This window comes from Theropithecus gelada, chromosome 16, assembly GCF_003255815.1.
Source record: "Theropithecus gelada isolate Dixy chromosome 16, Tgel_1.0, whole genome shotgun sequence".
Taxonomy (NCBI): domain Eukaryota; kingdom Metazoa; phylum Chordata; class Mammalia; order Primates; family Cercopithecidae; genus Theropithecus; species Theropithecus gelada.
This window is the reverse complement of record NC_037684.1, coordinates 10,630,388-10,647,754: the sequence shown is the minus strand read 5'-3', so window position 1 is coordinate 10,647,754 and position 17,367 is coordinate 10,630,388. Positions and strand designations below refer to the sequence as shown.

Sequence of the window (17,367 nt, the reverse complement as noted above, 5' to 3'; positions counted from 1 at the left end):
CCCGCCTCGGCCTCCCAAAGTGCTGGGATTACAGGCGTGAGCCACCGCGCCCGGCCAAGTCTACAGATTATTACTGTGGATACTAAATAATACAAATTTGGAAAAATCTTCAACAACAGTTATCTGTCTAGGAAAATTTTCCCAAGCCAAAGACAGTACCACTCACCTACTGTATTTAGCTCTTCCTCACAACCTCTCAGCCCAATGGTCATCAGAATGTTGTTCACCAATACTAACTTCACTATTCAGGAATGTGAAGATGTGCAAAACTCAACAGGTATGTCTGTGCTAATGTGAGTTTATGTATATAACTGTGGATGAATTCCAGAGATCATATGGTTCAGGGCTGGCCGGGGTGGCTCACGGCTGTAATCCCAGAACTTTGGGAGGCCAATGGGGGCAGATCACTTGAGGTCAGGAGTTCGAGACCAGTCTGGCCAACATGGTGAAACCTGTCTCTACTAAAAATATAAAAATTAGCCCGTATGGTGGCACACACGTGTAATCCCAGCTATTCAGGAGACTGAGGCAGGAGAATCACTCAAACCCAGGATACGAAGGTTGCAGTGAGCCAAGATCGTGCCATTGCACTCCAGCCTGGGCAACAGAACGAGACTCCACTTCAAAAAAAAACACAGCCAGGCGCAGTGGCTCATGCCTGTAATCCCAGCACTTTAGGAGGCTGAGGCAGGTGGATCAGGAGGTCAGGAGATTAAGACCATCCTGTCTAACACGGTGAAATCCTGTCTCTACTAAAAATACAAAAAAATTAGCCAGGCATGGTGGTAGGTGCCTATAGTCCCAGCTACTCGGGAGGCTGAGGCAGGAGAATGGCGTGAACCTGGGAGACAGAGCTTGCAGTGAGCCGAGATCGTGCCACTGCACTCCAGCCTGGGCGACTGAGCGAGACTCTGTCTCAAAAAAAAAAAAAAAAAAGAAAGAAAAAGAAAAAAAAAAGAGAGATCATATGGTTCAGGACTCTCAAATTTCTAGAGGAGAACATTTATATCCCAAGAAGTCAAGTAATTTTCTCAAGGTGATAGTTAATAACAGGGCCTGTACTAGAACTCAGTTGTACTGACTCCTAGTCCTAGTTTCCTGCTCTGTTCTAGAAATTATATTCCTTACTAGAAATCTCCACATATTTTCACGAAAGTATATAAATCTCTGTGCCTGTATCAGTGAGCATACATGTAAATGTCTACGTGTCTATCTGCAAGTATTTGTAAAGCATATCAATGGGCGTTTATGGCCTTCCTGCTCGAGAAACCTCTAGGTAATCCAGTTCTCTATGTCAGCACCGGCAGCGAAGTCAGAACTCTGAGTGAATTATTAACAAGCAGAATTAGCCCTTTCTCCAATTAGCTCTATTCCTGGGTCTTCAGAAACTGGGGCAAAATAATCAGGGTGGAATCAGAGTCTCTCAGGGTCAAACTTGGTTCCAGCTGCGTGCGGTGAAAGCAACTAGAGGCAGAGCTATCAAGGGCTGTGACAGATGAGCAGTGGTCTGTCTGCAATGAGCATGTGCTCAAGCTAACATGGATACCATCTTGGTCTTCAGTCTAATCATTGCATCCTATGATGCCAACAAGAAAGGTAAGTAATTCTCTAGCCTAATCTCCTGGAAAATACAGAGAGAGGCCTAGAAAGAGTTTGGGGGTCTCTTCCACCAGATAGAGATGTAGCTGATATCCAGCAAGCAATACTATCCAGAGGTAATCCTGTGTTATCCACTCGCCTCTAAGGACTGCAACTTATTCATTCCAGAGAGATAGCTGTCTGATTCATGATGAGAGGTCTTAAGAGAATGTGGTCCATTCTTATGTCTTGTTCATGTAATTAACATTAAAAGTTCTTTCACTGTTGGATGGCTTTCTTTAGAGTTTCAGTGTTGTTACCACCCAAGATTCCCAAATTCATAACTTGTTGCCTTTTTTAAGTTGGTACATGTAAATAACTAGATGGTGATATTCTTGGGAGGGGAGAGCTGAGGGAAAGTGTGGTGTTGGGTGGAATGGCATCATTTGCTGCTCTTTGGTAACTGCTTATTTAAAATATGACTTTTCAAAGTTTCGTAAACATTTCATCTCTAAAATTAGCTAATCAAGACTGGGCGCGGTGGCTCATGCCTGTAATCCCAGCACTCTGGGAGGCTGAGATTGGCAGATCACTTGAAGCCAGGAGTTCAAGACCAGCCTGGTCAACATGGCGAAATCCTATCTCTACTAAAAGTGCAAAAATTAGCCAGGCATGGTGGCATGCACCTGTAATCTCAGCTACTCGGGTGGCTGAGGCACAAGAATCACTTGAACCTGGGAGGTAAGGTTGCAGTGAGCTGAGATCGTACCTCTGCACTCCAGCCTAGGTAACAGAATGAGACTCTGTCTCAAAAAAATAAAAAATTAAAATAAAAAAATAAAATTAGCTAATCAGAATTCAGACCAAATGGCACGAGGTGCAGCAGTAACAAATTTGACAAATTATAAAAATGTCACAACCCTTTGAATTATGTGCCAAAAAGCATAAATAACTAAGACCTATGGTTCTGTGGAAACCTATAGAGATACCAAGGTCAGACAATATAAATATCCAAAAGCTTTATTTAATACAAGAAAGCAAATAGAATAGGAGGGAGAAGAGAAAATAAGCAGTGTTTAAGGAAATGGGTTGGTTAGTCTTTCATTAACTTAGCAAGTTTTCTTAACTCTATTTCACCTTTCTTTGTCCTAAGGGTAATAGATTGGTACTCAGTATTCTTTATACTAGGTCAAATACTACTTTGTATGTATTTGGCTGTGTGTTCTTTTTTGAGGGCCGGGTGTGGTGGCTCATGCCTGTAATCCTAGCACTTTGGGAGGCCAAAGCAGGCAGATCACCTGAGGTCAGGAGTTTGAGACCAGCATAGCCAAAATGGCGAAACCTCATCTCTACTAAAAATACAAAAATCAGCTGGGCATGGTGGCACATGCCCGTAATCCCAGCTACTCGGGAGGCCGAGGCAGAAGAATCCCTTGAACCCAGGAGGTGGAGGTTGCAATGAGCAGGGAATCACGTCACTGCACTCCATCCTGGGCGACAGAGCGAGACTCCGTCTCAATAAATAAGTAAATAAAAGCAAAGTCTTTTTAGAGAGTGTTTGATCTCCCAAGTTGCAAGTTTTATGAGCAGGAACTGCATTCTTTCATATCTTCTCCTCCATTGCCCAGAATTCTAAAAAGAAAGTACCAGTAAATTCTGATTTTCCCCAACTCTCCCCCCGTTCCCCTCCTCCCGCTCTGCTCACCCCTGGACCTGAGAGATAGCAGTTGCCGAGTGGAACAGACGCCTGGGCTCTTCCTAAAGGACGTGAGAAGCATCAGAGAATTGCAAATGCAAGGTAGGGAATGGGTCCTTTCTGGAAAATGATATTGCCATTCCAAAAAATTTTTACCTTTAAAAGATGTCTCATCTTCCTGCTTCCTAGCCCATCTCTCAAATATCCTATTTTAAGGATATGTATCCTCCCAGGAGGCTTTCTGGAAACCAATCTTTAAATTAACTGTCATTACCTAAGGCATGCCTATATTACTTAAACGGATGGAGATGAAAAAAGAGAAGGAGGCAGCACCTACTCCTCTCTGCATTAAAGAAAATCTATGAGTATTTCTCTGTGCTGAATTTACTGCTGTCACCAACCTTCATGGGAACCATGGAAGGAAGAAAGGCAAGACTTGTATATTAGTACTATGAACACATACTAAAGAAGAAGTTAACTAAAAGGAGGAGAAAGTATAGCAGTGGAATTTAACAGGAGTCATGAATGGAAGTGGGTCAGCTTGGCACTATTCAGATTAAAAACCAGCTTCAGCCAGGCATGGTGGCTCATGCCTGTAATCCCAACACTTTGGGAGGCCAAGGCAGGTGGATCACTTGAGGTCAGGAGTTTGAGACCAGCCTGACCAACACAGTGAAACCCCATCTCTACTAAAGATACCAAAATTAGCTGGGTGTAGTGGTGCACGCCTGTAACCCCAGCTACCTGGGAGGCTGAGGCAGGAGAATCACTTGAACCAGGGAGGTGGAGGTTGCAGTCAGCTGAGATCACACCATTGCACTCCAGCCTGAGCAACAAGAACAAAACTCCGAGCAACAAGAGCAAAACTCCAAGATCGTGCCATTGCACTCCAGCCAGGGCAACAAGAGCAAAAGCTCCAAGGTCGGGTGTGGTGGCTCACGTCTGTAATCCCAGCACTTTGGGAGGCCAAGGTGGGAGGATTGCTTGGGCCCAGGAGCTCGAGACCAGCCTGGGCAACACAGCAAAACCTTGTCTTTTAAAAAATTAAAAAATTAGCCGAGCATAGTGGCATACACCTGTAGTCTCACAGTCTCAGCTACTCAGGAGGCTGAGGTGGGAGGATTGTTTGGAGATTGAGGGAGTTTGAGGCTAGATTGAGCCATGATTGCACCACTGCACTCCAGGTTGGGTGACAGAGCAAGGCCCTGTCTCATAAAAAACAACCAAACAAAAAACAAAACCAGCCCCATTTTTCTGTCTGACTCTTCTCCTTCCAGAAACTCACACAGAAACCAAAAGGACAACATTCGTTCAAAATCAGACTATAGCTACCTTGCAGTGCCTTGGCTCTGGCAGCAAAGTAAAAGTCAACGTTGTATATTTGGAGAGAAGGCCAAAGGTCAAGCATATTCTGAAGAACCTGAGAATCATTGCTGCTCCCCACAGAAACAGCTCTGCCTCCTCAAGCTGTCACCTAATTCCCACATCCAAGTTTCAGACTGGATCTCTACTAACAGGCAAAGGTGAGATTGGAAAAGAGGAAGGGGGCAGGCACCAACTTTTAGTTGACATCCTTGAAGGAAGCTGGAGCTCAGTAGCAGGAAAAGCTACAAGGAAATGAATTATCCTCGCCGTGGGCAAATCTATGTACTCTTTGCGAGTCAGTTTTATAATCTCTAAGATCCCTTCTAGCCCTGATACGCTGTGATTTTCATGTGATCTCCATTTCTGATGGGTCTTCTTTTGACGGTTTTTTTAAATTTCTTTTTTTCTTCTTCTTTTTTTTTTTTTTTTTTTTTGAGATGGAGTCTCGCTGTATCGCCCAGGCTGGAGTGCAGTGGTGCAATCTCGGCTCACTGCAACCTCTGCCTCCCAGATTCAAGTGATTCTCCTGCCTCAGCCTCTTAAGTAGCTAGGATTACAGGCGTCTGCCACCATGGCTGGCTAATTTTTGTATTTTTAGTACAGACGGGATTTCACCATGTTGGCCAGGCTGGTCTTGATTTCCTGACCTCAAGTGATCTGCCTGCCTTGGCCTCCCAAACTGCTGGGATTACAAGCGTGAGCCACCGTGCCTGGCCAGTTGTTTTTTTTTTTTTTTCCATTTTGAATGCACACAGTAAAATATTCAAACAGCATAGATTTATAGTGAAAAGTAAATCTCTCTCCTACTCCTGTCTCTCAATTCTCCAGTTCTCTATCCCTGATGGAACCACTACTATCTACTTACTATATTTCCTTCCAGAGATACTCTGAGAATGTATGAATGTGCATATTTTAAAAACATAAATGGTAACATACCTTATACATTGTTCTGCCCCTTGCTTTTGCTTGTTGTTGTTGTTTTGTTGTTGCTGTTTTGTTTTTTGTTGTTGTTGTTGTTTTCTTTGGAGATGGAGCCTCACTCTGTCACCCAGGCTGGAGTGCAGTGGCGCGATTTCGTCTCACTGCAACCTCTACCTCCCAGGTTCACGTGATTCTCCTGTCTCAGCTTTCCAATTAGCTGGGATTACAGGTGCCCGCCACCACACCCGGTTAATTTTTGTATTTTTAGTAGAGACAGGGTTTTACCATGTTGGCCAGGCTAGTGTTGAACTCCTGACTTCAAGTGATTCACCCACCTCAGCCTCCCAAAGTGCTAGGATTACAAGCGTTAGCCACTGCGCCCAGCCAAGTTCCTTGCTTTTCCATTTAATAATACATCTTATAGGTCATTCCATTTCAATATGTATATATTTACCCCATACTTTTTAAAAATATTTGCCTCATTCTTTTTAACAGTTGTACATTATTCCATAGTATGTCTCTTCTATATTCTTTTATTTATTTATTTTTTTGAGACGGAGTCTTCCTCTGTTGCCCAGGCTGGAGTGCAGTGGTGCGATCTCAGCTCACTGCAAACTCTGCCTCCCGGGTTCATGCCATTCTCCTGCCTCAGCCTCCTGAGTAGCTGGGACTACAGGCATCTGCCACCACACCCGGTTAATTTTTTGTATTTTTGGTAGAGATGGGGTTTCACCCTGTTAGTCAGGATGGTCTTGATCTCCTGACCTCATGATCTACCTGCCTCAGCCTCCCAAAGTGCTGGGATTACAGGTATAAGCCACTGTGCCCAGCCATGTCTCTTCTATATTCTACTAGCTCCCTATTGATATATATTTTGGTTGTTTCCAATCTTTTGCAAATACAAACAATGCTGCAAACAATGACCGTATAAATTCTTCTTTTTTCTTTTAATAAATTATTTTCCCCTCTTTCACTATTACTCAGGATCTATATATATTCTTCTTGTATACCTGTAATTTATCAATAAGATAAATTCCAAGAAGCAGGATTGCTGCATCAAAGGTTGACAGTTATTGCTAAATTACCCTCCCTAGAGGTTGGTTCCATTGTGCATACTCACACTGGGTGAGAATGCCTATTCCCCCACAGCTGCTGGGCAGTGGTTCTTAACCTCAGCCTGAAGTTTCTCTGCTTCAGCCCTCCTTTCCTTTTCTCACCCATTATTTTTGTCATATAGTTTTTTTTTTGTTTTGTTTTGTTTTGTTTTGTTTTGTTTTTAGTGTAGCCAGTTCCTCTTTATAAACTGGCAATCCCCTAGATGCTATTGCTACATTACTGGAAAAATAAAATAAAACTTGACATTTTTAGAGAAATTGGGGATCCACAAGCAGAATAATGGCAAAAACTTTAAACACCAGACTAAAACTGGGAAATAAGTGGATAGGCTCTCAGGATGTGACTTAGGTACAGTAAATTATATATGCTAACATGACCTGAATGTTTCACTCACTTTATGATATTTTCTAAAATTCCACAGTGAAAAATCATGTGAAGAAACCCCCTGCTCCCCATTTTTTTTTGAGATGGAGTTTTGCTCTTGTCGCCCAGGCTGGAGTGCAATGACACGAACTCAACTCACTGCAACCTCCGCCTCCCAGGTTCAAGTGATTCTCCTGCCTCAGCCTTCCAAGTAGCTGGGATTACAGGTGCCCGCTACCTCACCCAGCTAATTTCTTTTTTTTTTTTTTTTGTATTTTTAGTAGAGATGGTGGTTCATCACGTTGGCCAGGCTGGTCTCGAACTCCTGACCTCAGGTGACCCACCTGCCTAGGCCTCCCAAAGTGCTGGGATTACAGGCATGAGCCACCACGCCCAGCCAGAAAACTCTTAAAAACTCAAAAACATCAGGTGCGATGGCTCACGCCTGTAATCCCAGCACTTTGGGAGGCCGAGGCAGGAGGATCACGAGGTCAAGAGATCAAGACCATCCTGGCCAACATGGTAAAACCCCATCTCTACTAAAAATACAAAAATTAGCTGGGTGTGGTGGCGTATGCCTATAGTCCCAGCTACTCGGGAGGCTGAGACAGAATAGCTTGAACCCAGGATGTGGAGGTTGCAGTGAGCTGAGATTACGACACTGCAGTCCAGCCTGGCGACAGAGCTAGACTCTGTCTCAAAAAACAAAACAAAACAAAATTTAAAAATTAGCCGGGCATGGAGGCACGCGCCTGTAATCCCAGCTACTCGGGAAGCTGAGACAGAAAAATGACTGAACGCAGGAGGCGGAGGTTGCAGTGAACCGAGATCGAGCCACTGCATTCCAGCCTGGGCGACAGAGCGAGACACCCTCTCAAAAAATAAACAAGCTCAAAAGACTCTGCCAGGGTTTTGAACTTTCAACATTAATGCAAATTAATTAAATCAAATTGTTTCCCTCTTAACATATGACAACTTGCTGCCCATGGCAGCTGTGATGGGGAATAGTGGACTTAAGTCATTTGGGAGTTTGGAGCACTCCGGGTGGAGTGAATATAGTGCTAGGCATTGTGGGACTTGAGGCAACTAAGGACAGTAGCTCTTAGAAACTGGGACAAGGAAAACTGAGAGGTTAAGGGAGAGGAGAGATGCCAAAGATCAACCTGACCTAATTCAAAAATTTGCATTTGGCTAGCCTCCCAGAGAAAAAGAAACTCTTCCCCTTCCTTCATAACATAGTAGTTGTTTCCCACATCTAGAATTTAAGCTAATACTCTGTACTATTTGAACTATGCAAAAAGATCAAATGAATATTTGTAGATTAGTTTGGGGACCTAATCATCACTCATGATACATTTTTATGAAACCATAATGATGAATCCCGAACAACCTATTTATTTATTTGAGACAGAGTCTCACTTTGTCCCCCAGGCTAGAGTACAGTGCTGTGATCTCGGCTCACCGCAACCTCCACCTCCCAGGTTCAAGCAAGTCTCACGCCTCAGCCTCTCAAGCAGCTGGGATTACAGGCCTGCACCACTACGCCCAGCGAATTTTTTGTATTTTTAGTAGAGATGGGGTTTTGCCATGTTGGCCAGGCTGATCTCAAGCTCCTGTCCTCAAGTGATCTGCCCACCTCAGCTCCCAAAGTGCTGGGATTATAGGCGTGAGCCACCTCACTTGGCCCAAAACAACGAATTTATGAATGAATTTTTGAAACATAATCCCTTCTACAAGTTTGAAACTTTCTATTCTGAATGTAAATCTCCACTCAGTACCAGGATGTGATAAACCTCAAACAGGGTAGAAATAAAAATTAGAGCTGGGCGTGGTGTCTCATGTCTGTAATTCCAGCACTTTGGGAGCCTGAGGCAGGGACACGAGGTCAGGAGCTCGAGACCATCCTGGCCAACATAGTGAAACACCGTCTCTACTAAAAATACAAAAATTAGCCAGGTGTGGTCGTGTGTGCCCGTTGTCCCAGACAGTCTGCACAGAAGGATGTCCTGGAAACGGTCAGAAGACAGTTCATGAAAATGTCCTCAGGTAAAATAGAAATTTGAAACTGTAAGGGTGAGAATGTTCTGCAATACAAATGGTCATCAGAAGATGTGGGTCAACATGGAATGTAGAAAAAGGTAAATGGAGACTATTTGTTATTATTTATGAAATTTGGAAAAGGAAAAGGCCGCTATTACCAATATTTCAAAATTTCCTTCTGGTGGAGAAAGAAGACTCATTAGGTCATCTTTTTCCTCCTCTTTCAATCATAATATCATTCAGTTTGCAAAGTGTTTATACACATGCTTTCTCATTTTTATTTATTTCTGATCTTCACAACACCCCTGTGAAATAGGTAGACCAAGTATTATTTTACTATTGCCATCTTACAGATTTAAAAAAACAAATCACGGAGAACTTGTGGTGACTTGTCCAAAGTGAGATTTGTTTATTTTTATCTAATCTGACACATAAACACATAAGTTATCACTTCAAAGCACTGACTAGCACTATGCTGAAAATGTTCTTGTTTTTCCTTTTGAACCTCTTGACTTTATGTCTGTCTCTGCCAATGTCTGCCAACACTGTCTTCCTGATTAAACTGGAATCAGCATTACTTCTTCCCCTATAATTTCATATACAGTGCCTGGTACTATAGCCACTGGCCTCTGAGGTAAAGAACTATCATTTTCTCATGGACTTAAGACACGGAAGAGTAATTTAGAAAAGTCAAGTAGAATTTATAGGCCTTAATTTAATATGCAATGATATGAGACCACTAAAAATAGAACAGAAACCACACTGTCTGAATTGGATTAGGTCAATTCTGGAGACGAGTGAGGTTATTTCCGGACTCCAGCTAGACTCTATCCACCTCCCATCACTTCCACTGCTGGTGTGAATCACATCATCTCTCATCTGGACTTTTGCAATGGCCTCCTAACAGGCTACCCTGCTTCTACCCTTGCCCACTGCTAACCCATTCCCAACACAGTAGCCCAGAAATCCTTTGAAAGCAAGGCCAGGCCAGGCACGGTGGCTCACGCCTGTAATCCCAGCACTTTGGGAGGCCGAGGTGGGTGTATCACTTGAGGTCAGGAGTGTAAGACCAGCCTGGCCAACATGGTGAAACCCCATCTCTACCAAAAAATACAAAAATTAGCCAGGTGTGATGGTGCGCACCTGTAGTCTCAGCTACTTGGGAGGCTGAGGCACGAGAATCACTTTAACCTGGGAGGCAGAGGTTGCAGTGAGCCGAGATCACGCCACTGCACTCCAGCCTGGGTGACAGAGGGGGACCCTATCTCAAAAAAAAAAAAAAAAAAAAAAAGCTGAATGAATGAAATCAAGGAGTGCATGAAGCTGGGTGGCTTTTCCTTCTTCCAGCTCCTCCTGCTTTCCCCAGTCCCCTCTCAGAGTAGTTGATCGAGATTCTACTAGACACACTTGCAGCAGTCATTAAGGCTAACTGTGATATTTCATGTTCTTCCTTGGACTTTAGAGCCATCTCTTTTTAAAGAAGGAAACTGTCAGCAGTTTTTAACGGCCTTCATCTTTATTATTATTGTGGCCTAAATAATGATAGGCAATGATATCATTGGTATCACTCCTTCACTCTGATCCTATGTTAGTCAAAAGTCCCATGGGCATTTAATCCATATCTCTTATTAGTATTGCTACCCTCATTTACTCTTGGCATTATTTTGTGCTCACACCCTAAACCTATGGACAGACAGGTTAATGGGACCACAATTGGAAGCTGGGTAGGGTTTTATCAGATTCAAAGGCAGGATGAAGTTTTTCCCTAAAGTTTCATCTTTTCTACTTTGTTTTATAGCTTTTTTACCAGGGATCTCACAATGTAAAGTCTATGCAGTGATGGGGGCTTCATCAGAGACTTTTTCCACCACTACCCCTTCTATAACTCCTGGGAATAAAGAAGAGAAAACTACAAGTACTGGTAATTTTTCTAGCTTTGAAATGACAAACTACAGAATAAGTAGGAGTAAAATAAGAACAGAAAAAGAAACATTTTTAGCCCCAATGTTAGTCTGGATCTACTGATATGTTTTCTTAAGGTTGAGAAGTTACTGACTGTACGTTGAAAAATCATTCAATTTTTTTATTTAAAAAAAATTAGCTTCTCTAGGCCAGGCGCTGTGGCTCATGTCTGTAATCCCAGCACTTTGGGAGGCCGAGGTGGGTGGATCACCTGAGGTCAGGAGTTCAAGACCAGCCTGACCAATATGGTGAAACCCCGTCTCTACTAAAAATACAAACATTAGCCAGACGTGGTGGCACAGGCCTGTAATCCCAGCTACACGGAAGGCTGAGGCAGGACAATTGCTTGAACCCAGGAGGCGGAGGTTGCAGTGAGCCGAGATTGTCCCACTGCACTCTAGCCTGGGTGACAGAGTGAGACTTTGTCTCAAAACAACAACAACAACAACAAAATTAGCTTCTCTATAAAGAAGGTCCCAGAAATGTTTGTAATTTGACACCATCAATGATCGTTTATCTCCATGCAAATGAGCTCACCCTGTAGCCAGAATTAGGGACAGAAAAAACTGTATTTCCGTAGTAGGTAATTCTAGCCGCTGTATGTATAGATGGACAATATTTAAACACTAAGCAATTATAAGAGTCATGACACCAACCAAGTGCTTTTCTTTCTTTTCTTTTTTTTTTTTTTGAGACAGGGTCTTGTGTTGCCCAGACTGAAGTGCAGTGGTGCAGACATGGCTCACTGCAGCCTCGACCTCTGGGAGTCAAGTGATCCCCCCACCTCAGCCTCCTGAGTAGCTGTGACTACAGGTGCGTGCCACCATGTTCAGCTAATTTTTAAATTTTTGTAGAGACAGGGTCTCACCACATTGTCCAAGCTGGACTCAGACTCCTGGGCTCAAGCGATCCTACCGCCTCAGCCTCCCAAACTGCTGGGATTACAGGCATTACCCACCACACCCATCCCCAAGAGCATGTATTTGTTTCGATATGGAGTCTCACTCAGTCACCCAGGCTGGAGTGCAGTGGTGTGATCTCGGCTCACCACAACCTCCGCCTCCTGGGTTCAAGCGATTCTCCTGCCTCAGCCTCCTGAGTAGCTGAGACTACAGGCATGCACCACCATGCCCGGCTAATTTTTGTATTTTTAGCGAGACAGGGTTTCACTATGTTGGCCAGGCTGGTCTCGAACTCCTGACTTTGTGATCTGCCTGCCTCAGCCTCCCAAAGTGCTGGGATTACAGGCGTGAACCACTGCACCCAGCCTCCAAGAGCATCTTTTCGTCTTCACTGTTTTTTTGGTTTTTGTTTTTTAAGATGGAGTCTCATTCTGTACCCTAGGCTGGAGAGCAGTAGCACAGTCTCAGCTCACTACAACCTCTGCTTCCTGGATCCAAGAAATTCTCCTGCCTTAGCCACCTGAGTAGCTGGGACGACAGACACGCACCACCATGCCTGGCTAATTTTTGTATTTTTAGTAGAGATGGGTTCCACCATGTTGGCCAGGCTGGTCTCAAACTCCTGACCTCAAGTGATCCGCCCACCTCGGCCTCCCAAAGTGCTGGGATTACAGGTGTGAGCTTTCCTCACTGTTTTTTTAGCAAGAATCCTCCTTAAATTGGCCAGGACTAAAATTCTGTAAGATTCCAATTTAGGTTACATCCTAGTTTCTACCAGGGGAAAAAATGTGATATTAGTAATAACAAGATGCATATTAGGACAAGGTGAGGTGGCTCACACCTGTAATTCCAGCACTTTGGGAGGCCAAGGCTGTAGGATCACTTCAGGCCAGGAGTTCAAGCTCAGTGGGAAATATAATGAGACTATCTGTACAAAAATTTTTAAAAAATTAGCCGGGCATGGTGGCGTTCACCTGTGGTCTGAGCTACTCGGGAGGCTAAGGTGGGAGGATGGTTTGAGCCTGGGAGATTGAGGCTGACGTGAGCTGAGATTGTGCCACTGCATGCCAGTCTGAGCGACAGAATGAGAAAAAGATGCATATTAGCCATGTGCCGCCAGATTGAGCTTCTGACCCAGAAGCAGTGCTAATTTTCACATTTCTTCCTCTTATACCCCATGAAAGCCAGGAGAAACACAGGAAGGGCGATTTTCTAATCCCATAAAATGTGTCAGAGCAAAATGGTAGGAACCCTGATAAAGCTGACAATGAAAGAAGTTTAGAACTCCAGGTGTACCCAAGATTTTTCTTCCTGCAAGCAGTGTAAGAATCAGCCCTATGTGATTATGGAAAATCCCCAATTCCAGGGAAGGTGACTCACTGGGAAGAGGGTGCAAAAGAAGTTAGAGCAGAGCCCATGATGCTCAGCTCACCCCCACTCCCTCCAACCCTGAGTTTGAATTGGAAATTCTGCCTCTGCCTCTGGGTCTGGCTGGGCCTCTAATAGTCTTATGAGCCAGAATAACTTCAGGTCAAAGGGTCAATCTCTTCCCTCTCTCAAATTTTCTTTTCTCCCTCTTCCATTCCCCTCTCTCCTTTAGACACAGATGAGAACCTAGAGAAGAGACAGAAATGGAGTATTGTGGTCAAAATTCTGATTGCTGTCACCCTGTTGCTCAGTGGAGTTGCCATTATAGTATTTGTAATTTTTGAAGTCCCATGCCCTGTAAGTTTGCTGTTGTATTGAATCCTTGAACTTGACCTATAAAGACTTTCTTCTGTTCCAGAGGCAGCTTGGCATAAGGAGAAAAGCAGACTTTGGAATTTGAGTAGATCTGCCACTCACACTCACTAGCTGAGTGGTTTGGGGAAAGTTGCTTGACTTTTCTAACCTCGGGGCCTCATGTGTAAAATAAGTCTCATGATATTTGCCTCTCATGCTAGTTATAAAGATTGAGATCCTGTGTGAAAGGCACCTGGCACATAGGTGCTCGCTAAATGCAAGTTCCTTTCCTCTGCTGTACTTAGACATTTTCTAGGAAGGATAGGTCCATAGGACTGAATATTTTATTTAGAAGAGATGACTTCCTTTAAGTTGCCCAACATGAGGTTTGGAAGAAAACCAAATGCTTAGCAGCCACTTGATATTAATACCAGTCATTTTCTCCCTTCAGTGTCAATGCCTAGGAGCCAGGGAGCTGTGCCAATGCCAGCGGTTGTGGAGATGGCAAAGGAAGGGAGGCCAGCCACCTGGGACAGCTGAATTCAAGCTTGACTCTCAGCCTCAGAAGGAAAGTGTTCTCTGTGTGGTTTATGTCATTTGCTTAAAGAAGGTGGGGTAGAGGCTGGGCGTGGTGGCTCACGCCTGTAATCCCAGCACTTTGAGAGGCCGAAGCGGGTGGATCACCTGAGGTGATTGAGACCAGCCTGACCAACATGATGAAACGTCTCTACTAAAAACACAAAAATTAGCCAGGCATGGTGGCACATGCCTATAGTCCCAGCTACTCGGGAGGCTGAGGCAGGAGAATCACTTGAACCTGGGAGGCGGAGATTGCAGTGAGCCGAGATTGTGCCACTGCACTCCAGCCTGGGCAACAGAGTAAGACTCTGTCTCAAAAAAAAAAAAAAAAGAAAAGAAAGAGAAAAAGAAAAGAAAATGGGGTTAATATATAAGTGATAGGAGATTCGCCCCTAAGAGGACTGTGAAAAATATATATTTTTAATGTGCTAGGAACAGGGAGCTGCTTCAGTTATGAAGCAAATGTAGGCAATCCTTCTTATGTCAGGAAATAGGTAGGATTTTATACTACTGTTTTCCTAACATCAGTCCAGCCATAATACAATAGGGTGCTTATTGAATACACATACCTCTGGGCCCCATATAAACTGAATCAGATGATTTAGATTGGAGCCAAGAATCTTTTAAGATTTTTAAGGCCAGGCCTGATTTATCATGCCTGCAATCCCAGTGCTTTGGGAGGCAGAGGCAGGAAACTTGCTAGAGTCCAGGAGTTTGAGACCAGCCTAGGCAACATAGCGAGACACTGTCTCTACAAAAAAAAAATATATATATATACACACACACACACACACACACACGTGTATATATACATGTATATATAACAACAAAAAACATGTGTGTATATATGTGTGTGTGTGTGTGTGTGTGTATAGCCAGCTGGGCCGGGCACGGTGGCTCACGCCTGTAATTCCAACACTTTGGGAGGCCAAGGCAGGTGGACCATGAGGTCAAGAGATCGAGACCATACTAGCCAACATGGTGAAACCCTGTCTCTACTAAAAATACAAAAATTAGCTGGGCATGGTGGCACGCACCTGTAGTCCCAAGCTACTCGGGAGGCTGAGGCAGGAGAATTGCTTGAACCCAGGAGACGGAGGTTGCGGTGAGCCGGGATTGTGCCACTGCACTCCAGCCTGGGTGACAGAAAAAGACTCCATCTCAAAAAAAGGAAAAAAAAAAAAAAGGAAAAAAAAAAAGCCAGCTGGTAGTACGTGCCTGTAGCCCTAGCTTCTTGGGAGGCTGAGGTGGGAGGGGATCACTTGGGCTCAGGAGCTGAAGTCTGCAGTGAGCTATGATTGAGCCACTGCACTCCAGCCTGGGAAAGAGAGTGAGACCCTGCCTCAAAAACAAAAGAACATTATCATTTCTCCTGAGCATTGGAAGAAATAGGCCTGAAGGAAACTACAAAGTCTAGTCCAGAATTAGAATTAGAGATAACCATGGAGCTGCAACTATGATTGAACTTCTATGAACATAATAAGCTACTATATGATAAAGGAATAAAAATAGGGCCAGGCGCGGTAGCTCACGCCTGTAATCCCAGCACTTTGGGAGGCCAAGGTGGGCAGATCATGAGGTCAGGAGTTCGAGACCGGCCTGACCAACATGGTGAAACTCCGTCTCAACTAAAAATACGAAAAATTAGCCGGGCGTGGTGGCACACACCAGTAATCCCAGCTACTCAGGAAGCTGAGGCAGGATAATCGCTTGAACCTGGGAGGCAGAGGCTGCGGTGAGCTGAGATCACACCACTGCACTGCAGGTTGGGTGACAGAGCGAGACTCCAACTCAAAAAAAAATAAAATAGTACTAAGATAGCAATTTTATATACATTATCTCATTTGAGCCTTACATAGATCCTGGAAAGTAGCCAGGGCAAGCATCTACATTTCACTCATACTTAAGCTGAGGCTTTAAGAGGTTATGTGACTTCCCAAGGTTACACAGCTGGTAGAACAGAACTATGATCCAGATCTTTTAATTACTTTGCTAGTGGGTTATAGGTTCCAAGCAAGTATAGGTTCTCATACCTATGTGCACCTTGATCATACTTTCTCAGTGTAATTATTGATTAATGAAGAGGCAAAATGAAGTGCACTTGGAATTACATGGGGTTTTGTACTTAGCCAGCCCTTTTCTTGGTACATGAAGAACTATATACACTTGCGTCCTTTTTTAACTTTCGTATTTCCTTTCAATCTCTAGGTTGGACGAGATGCTGCCAATTCATCAGACCCAAAGAAAGCTGCAGGGATCACTGTTATCCACCAGACATACTTCTAAAAAGTTCTGTATCTCAAACACTGAATGATACTACACAGTCTTCTCCCTATTAATATGGGCATATTCTTGCCAATTTCACACTCATATCTTCAGCAGGGACATTACAATCAAACACCAATTCCTGGTTAATGAAGGGAGAGTGTGGGCTTAGCAGAGTTACCCTCATGCCTCTGTCTGAGCCACAACCTTCTGTAATTCACTTCCCACATCCATCAAAATGGATATCTTTCCATCCCCTCAGATGAGAACAAAAAGCGTTCCCTTCAAGCACTGTGAATGGACCTTATTGCTCTCTTTGACAGAAGACTCAAACACAGCCTCCAAGGAACAAGGCAGCTGTTAGTGGGACATAGCTTCCAACTCCTCTGTTATCTTCACAGCTGACTTCACGCTCATTGGTCCTCAACTAGCTTACAGTGGGACTCCTCATCTCCCTGGTTGACGTTCATAAGGTTTTGTAATTTAGCTTCTGGTACTACATGTACCTATCCACTGGTATTACATGTACCTATCCACACATTGCTGAAGGAAACTTGACCCTATGCATTCCAAATGTCTTCCTCATAAGTTATCCCCAAGGGGTTCAGGGACTACAGACCATTAGTATCCAAGTGAAGTTTTCTGACAATCCAGAATTCCTAAGGTGGCTCTGATGTTATATCACACTTTAACAGAAAGCTGCATACCTTTTGGACAAGGATTCCAGAGCAAAATAATTATGATAATGCTGTTTCTCACAGAAGCATAGCTATGAGTCAAATCTAACCTGCTTAAATAAGAGTTCGGTGAGAAAGTGAAAGTGAAACCACCTGATCTTGAATCAATGTTCAGGTGAAA

The 17,367-nt window shown here is 43.9% G+C and overlaps 2 protein-coding genes across 4 annotated transcripts in view; one reads left to right on the top strand and one right to left on the bottom strand.

Moving 5' to 3' along the window:
• ACACA (acetyl-CoA carboxylase alpha) overlaps window positions 1–17,367 on the bottom strand; it is a 326,928-nt gene that overhangs the window by 290,516 nt on the left and 19,045 nt on the right. The gene's annotated exons all lie outside the window — the stretch shown is intronic.
• Window positions 1,539–16,530, top strand: C16H17orf78 (chromosome 16 C17orf78 homolog). Of its 2 annotated transcripts, XM_025361323.1 has the most exons (7): window positions 1,539–1,594; window positions 3,288–3,376; window positions 4,552–4,797; window positions 10,878–11,000; window positions 13,544–13,668; window positions 14,117–14,239; window positions 16,453–16,530. In XM_025361323.1, exons 1-7 carry the CDS (start codon window positions 1,539–1,541, stop codon window positions 16,528–16,530), a joined length of 840 nt encoding a protein of 279 aa, XP_025217108.1. The 2 variants fall into 2 exon arrangements, with proteins under 2 accessions (XP_025217108.1, XP_025217109.1); XM_025361324.1 differs by lacking the exons at window positions 10,878–11,000; window positions 13,544–13,668; window positions 16,453–16,530 and having other exon boundaries at window positions 14,117–14,205.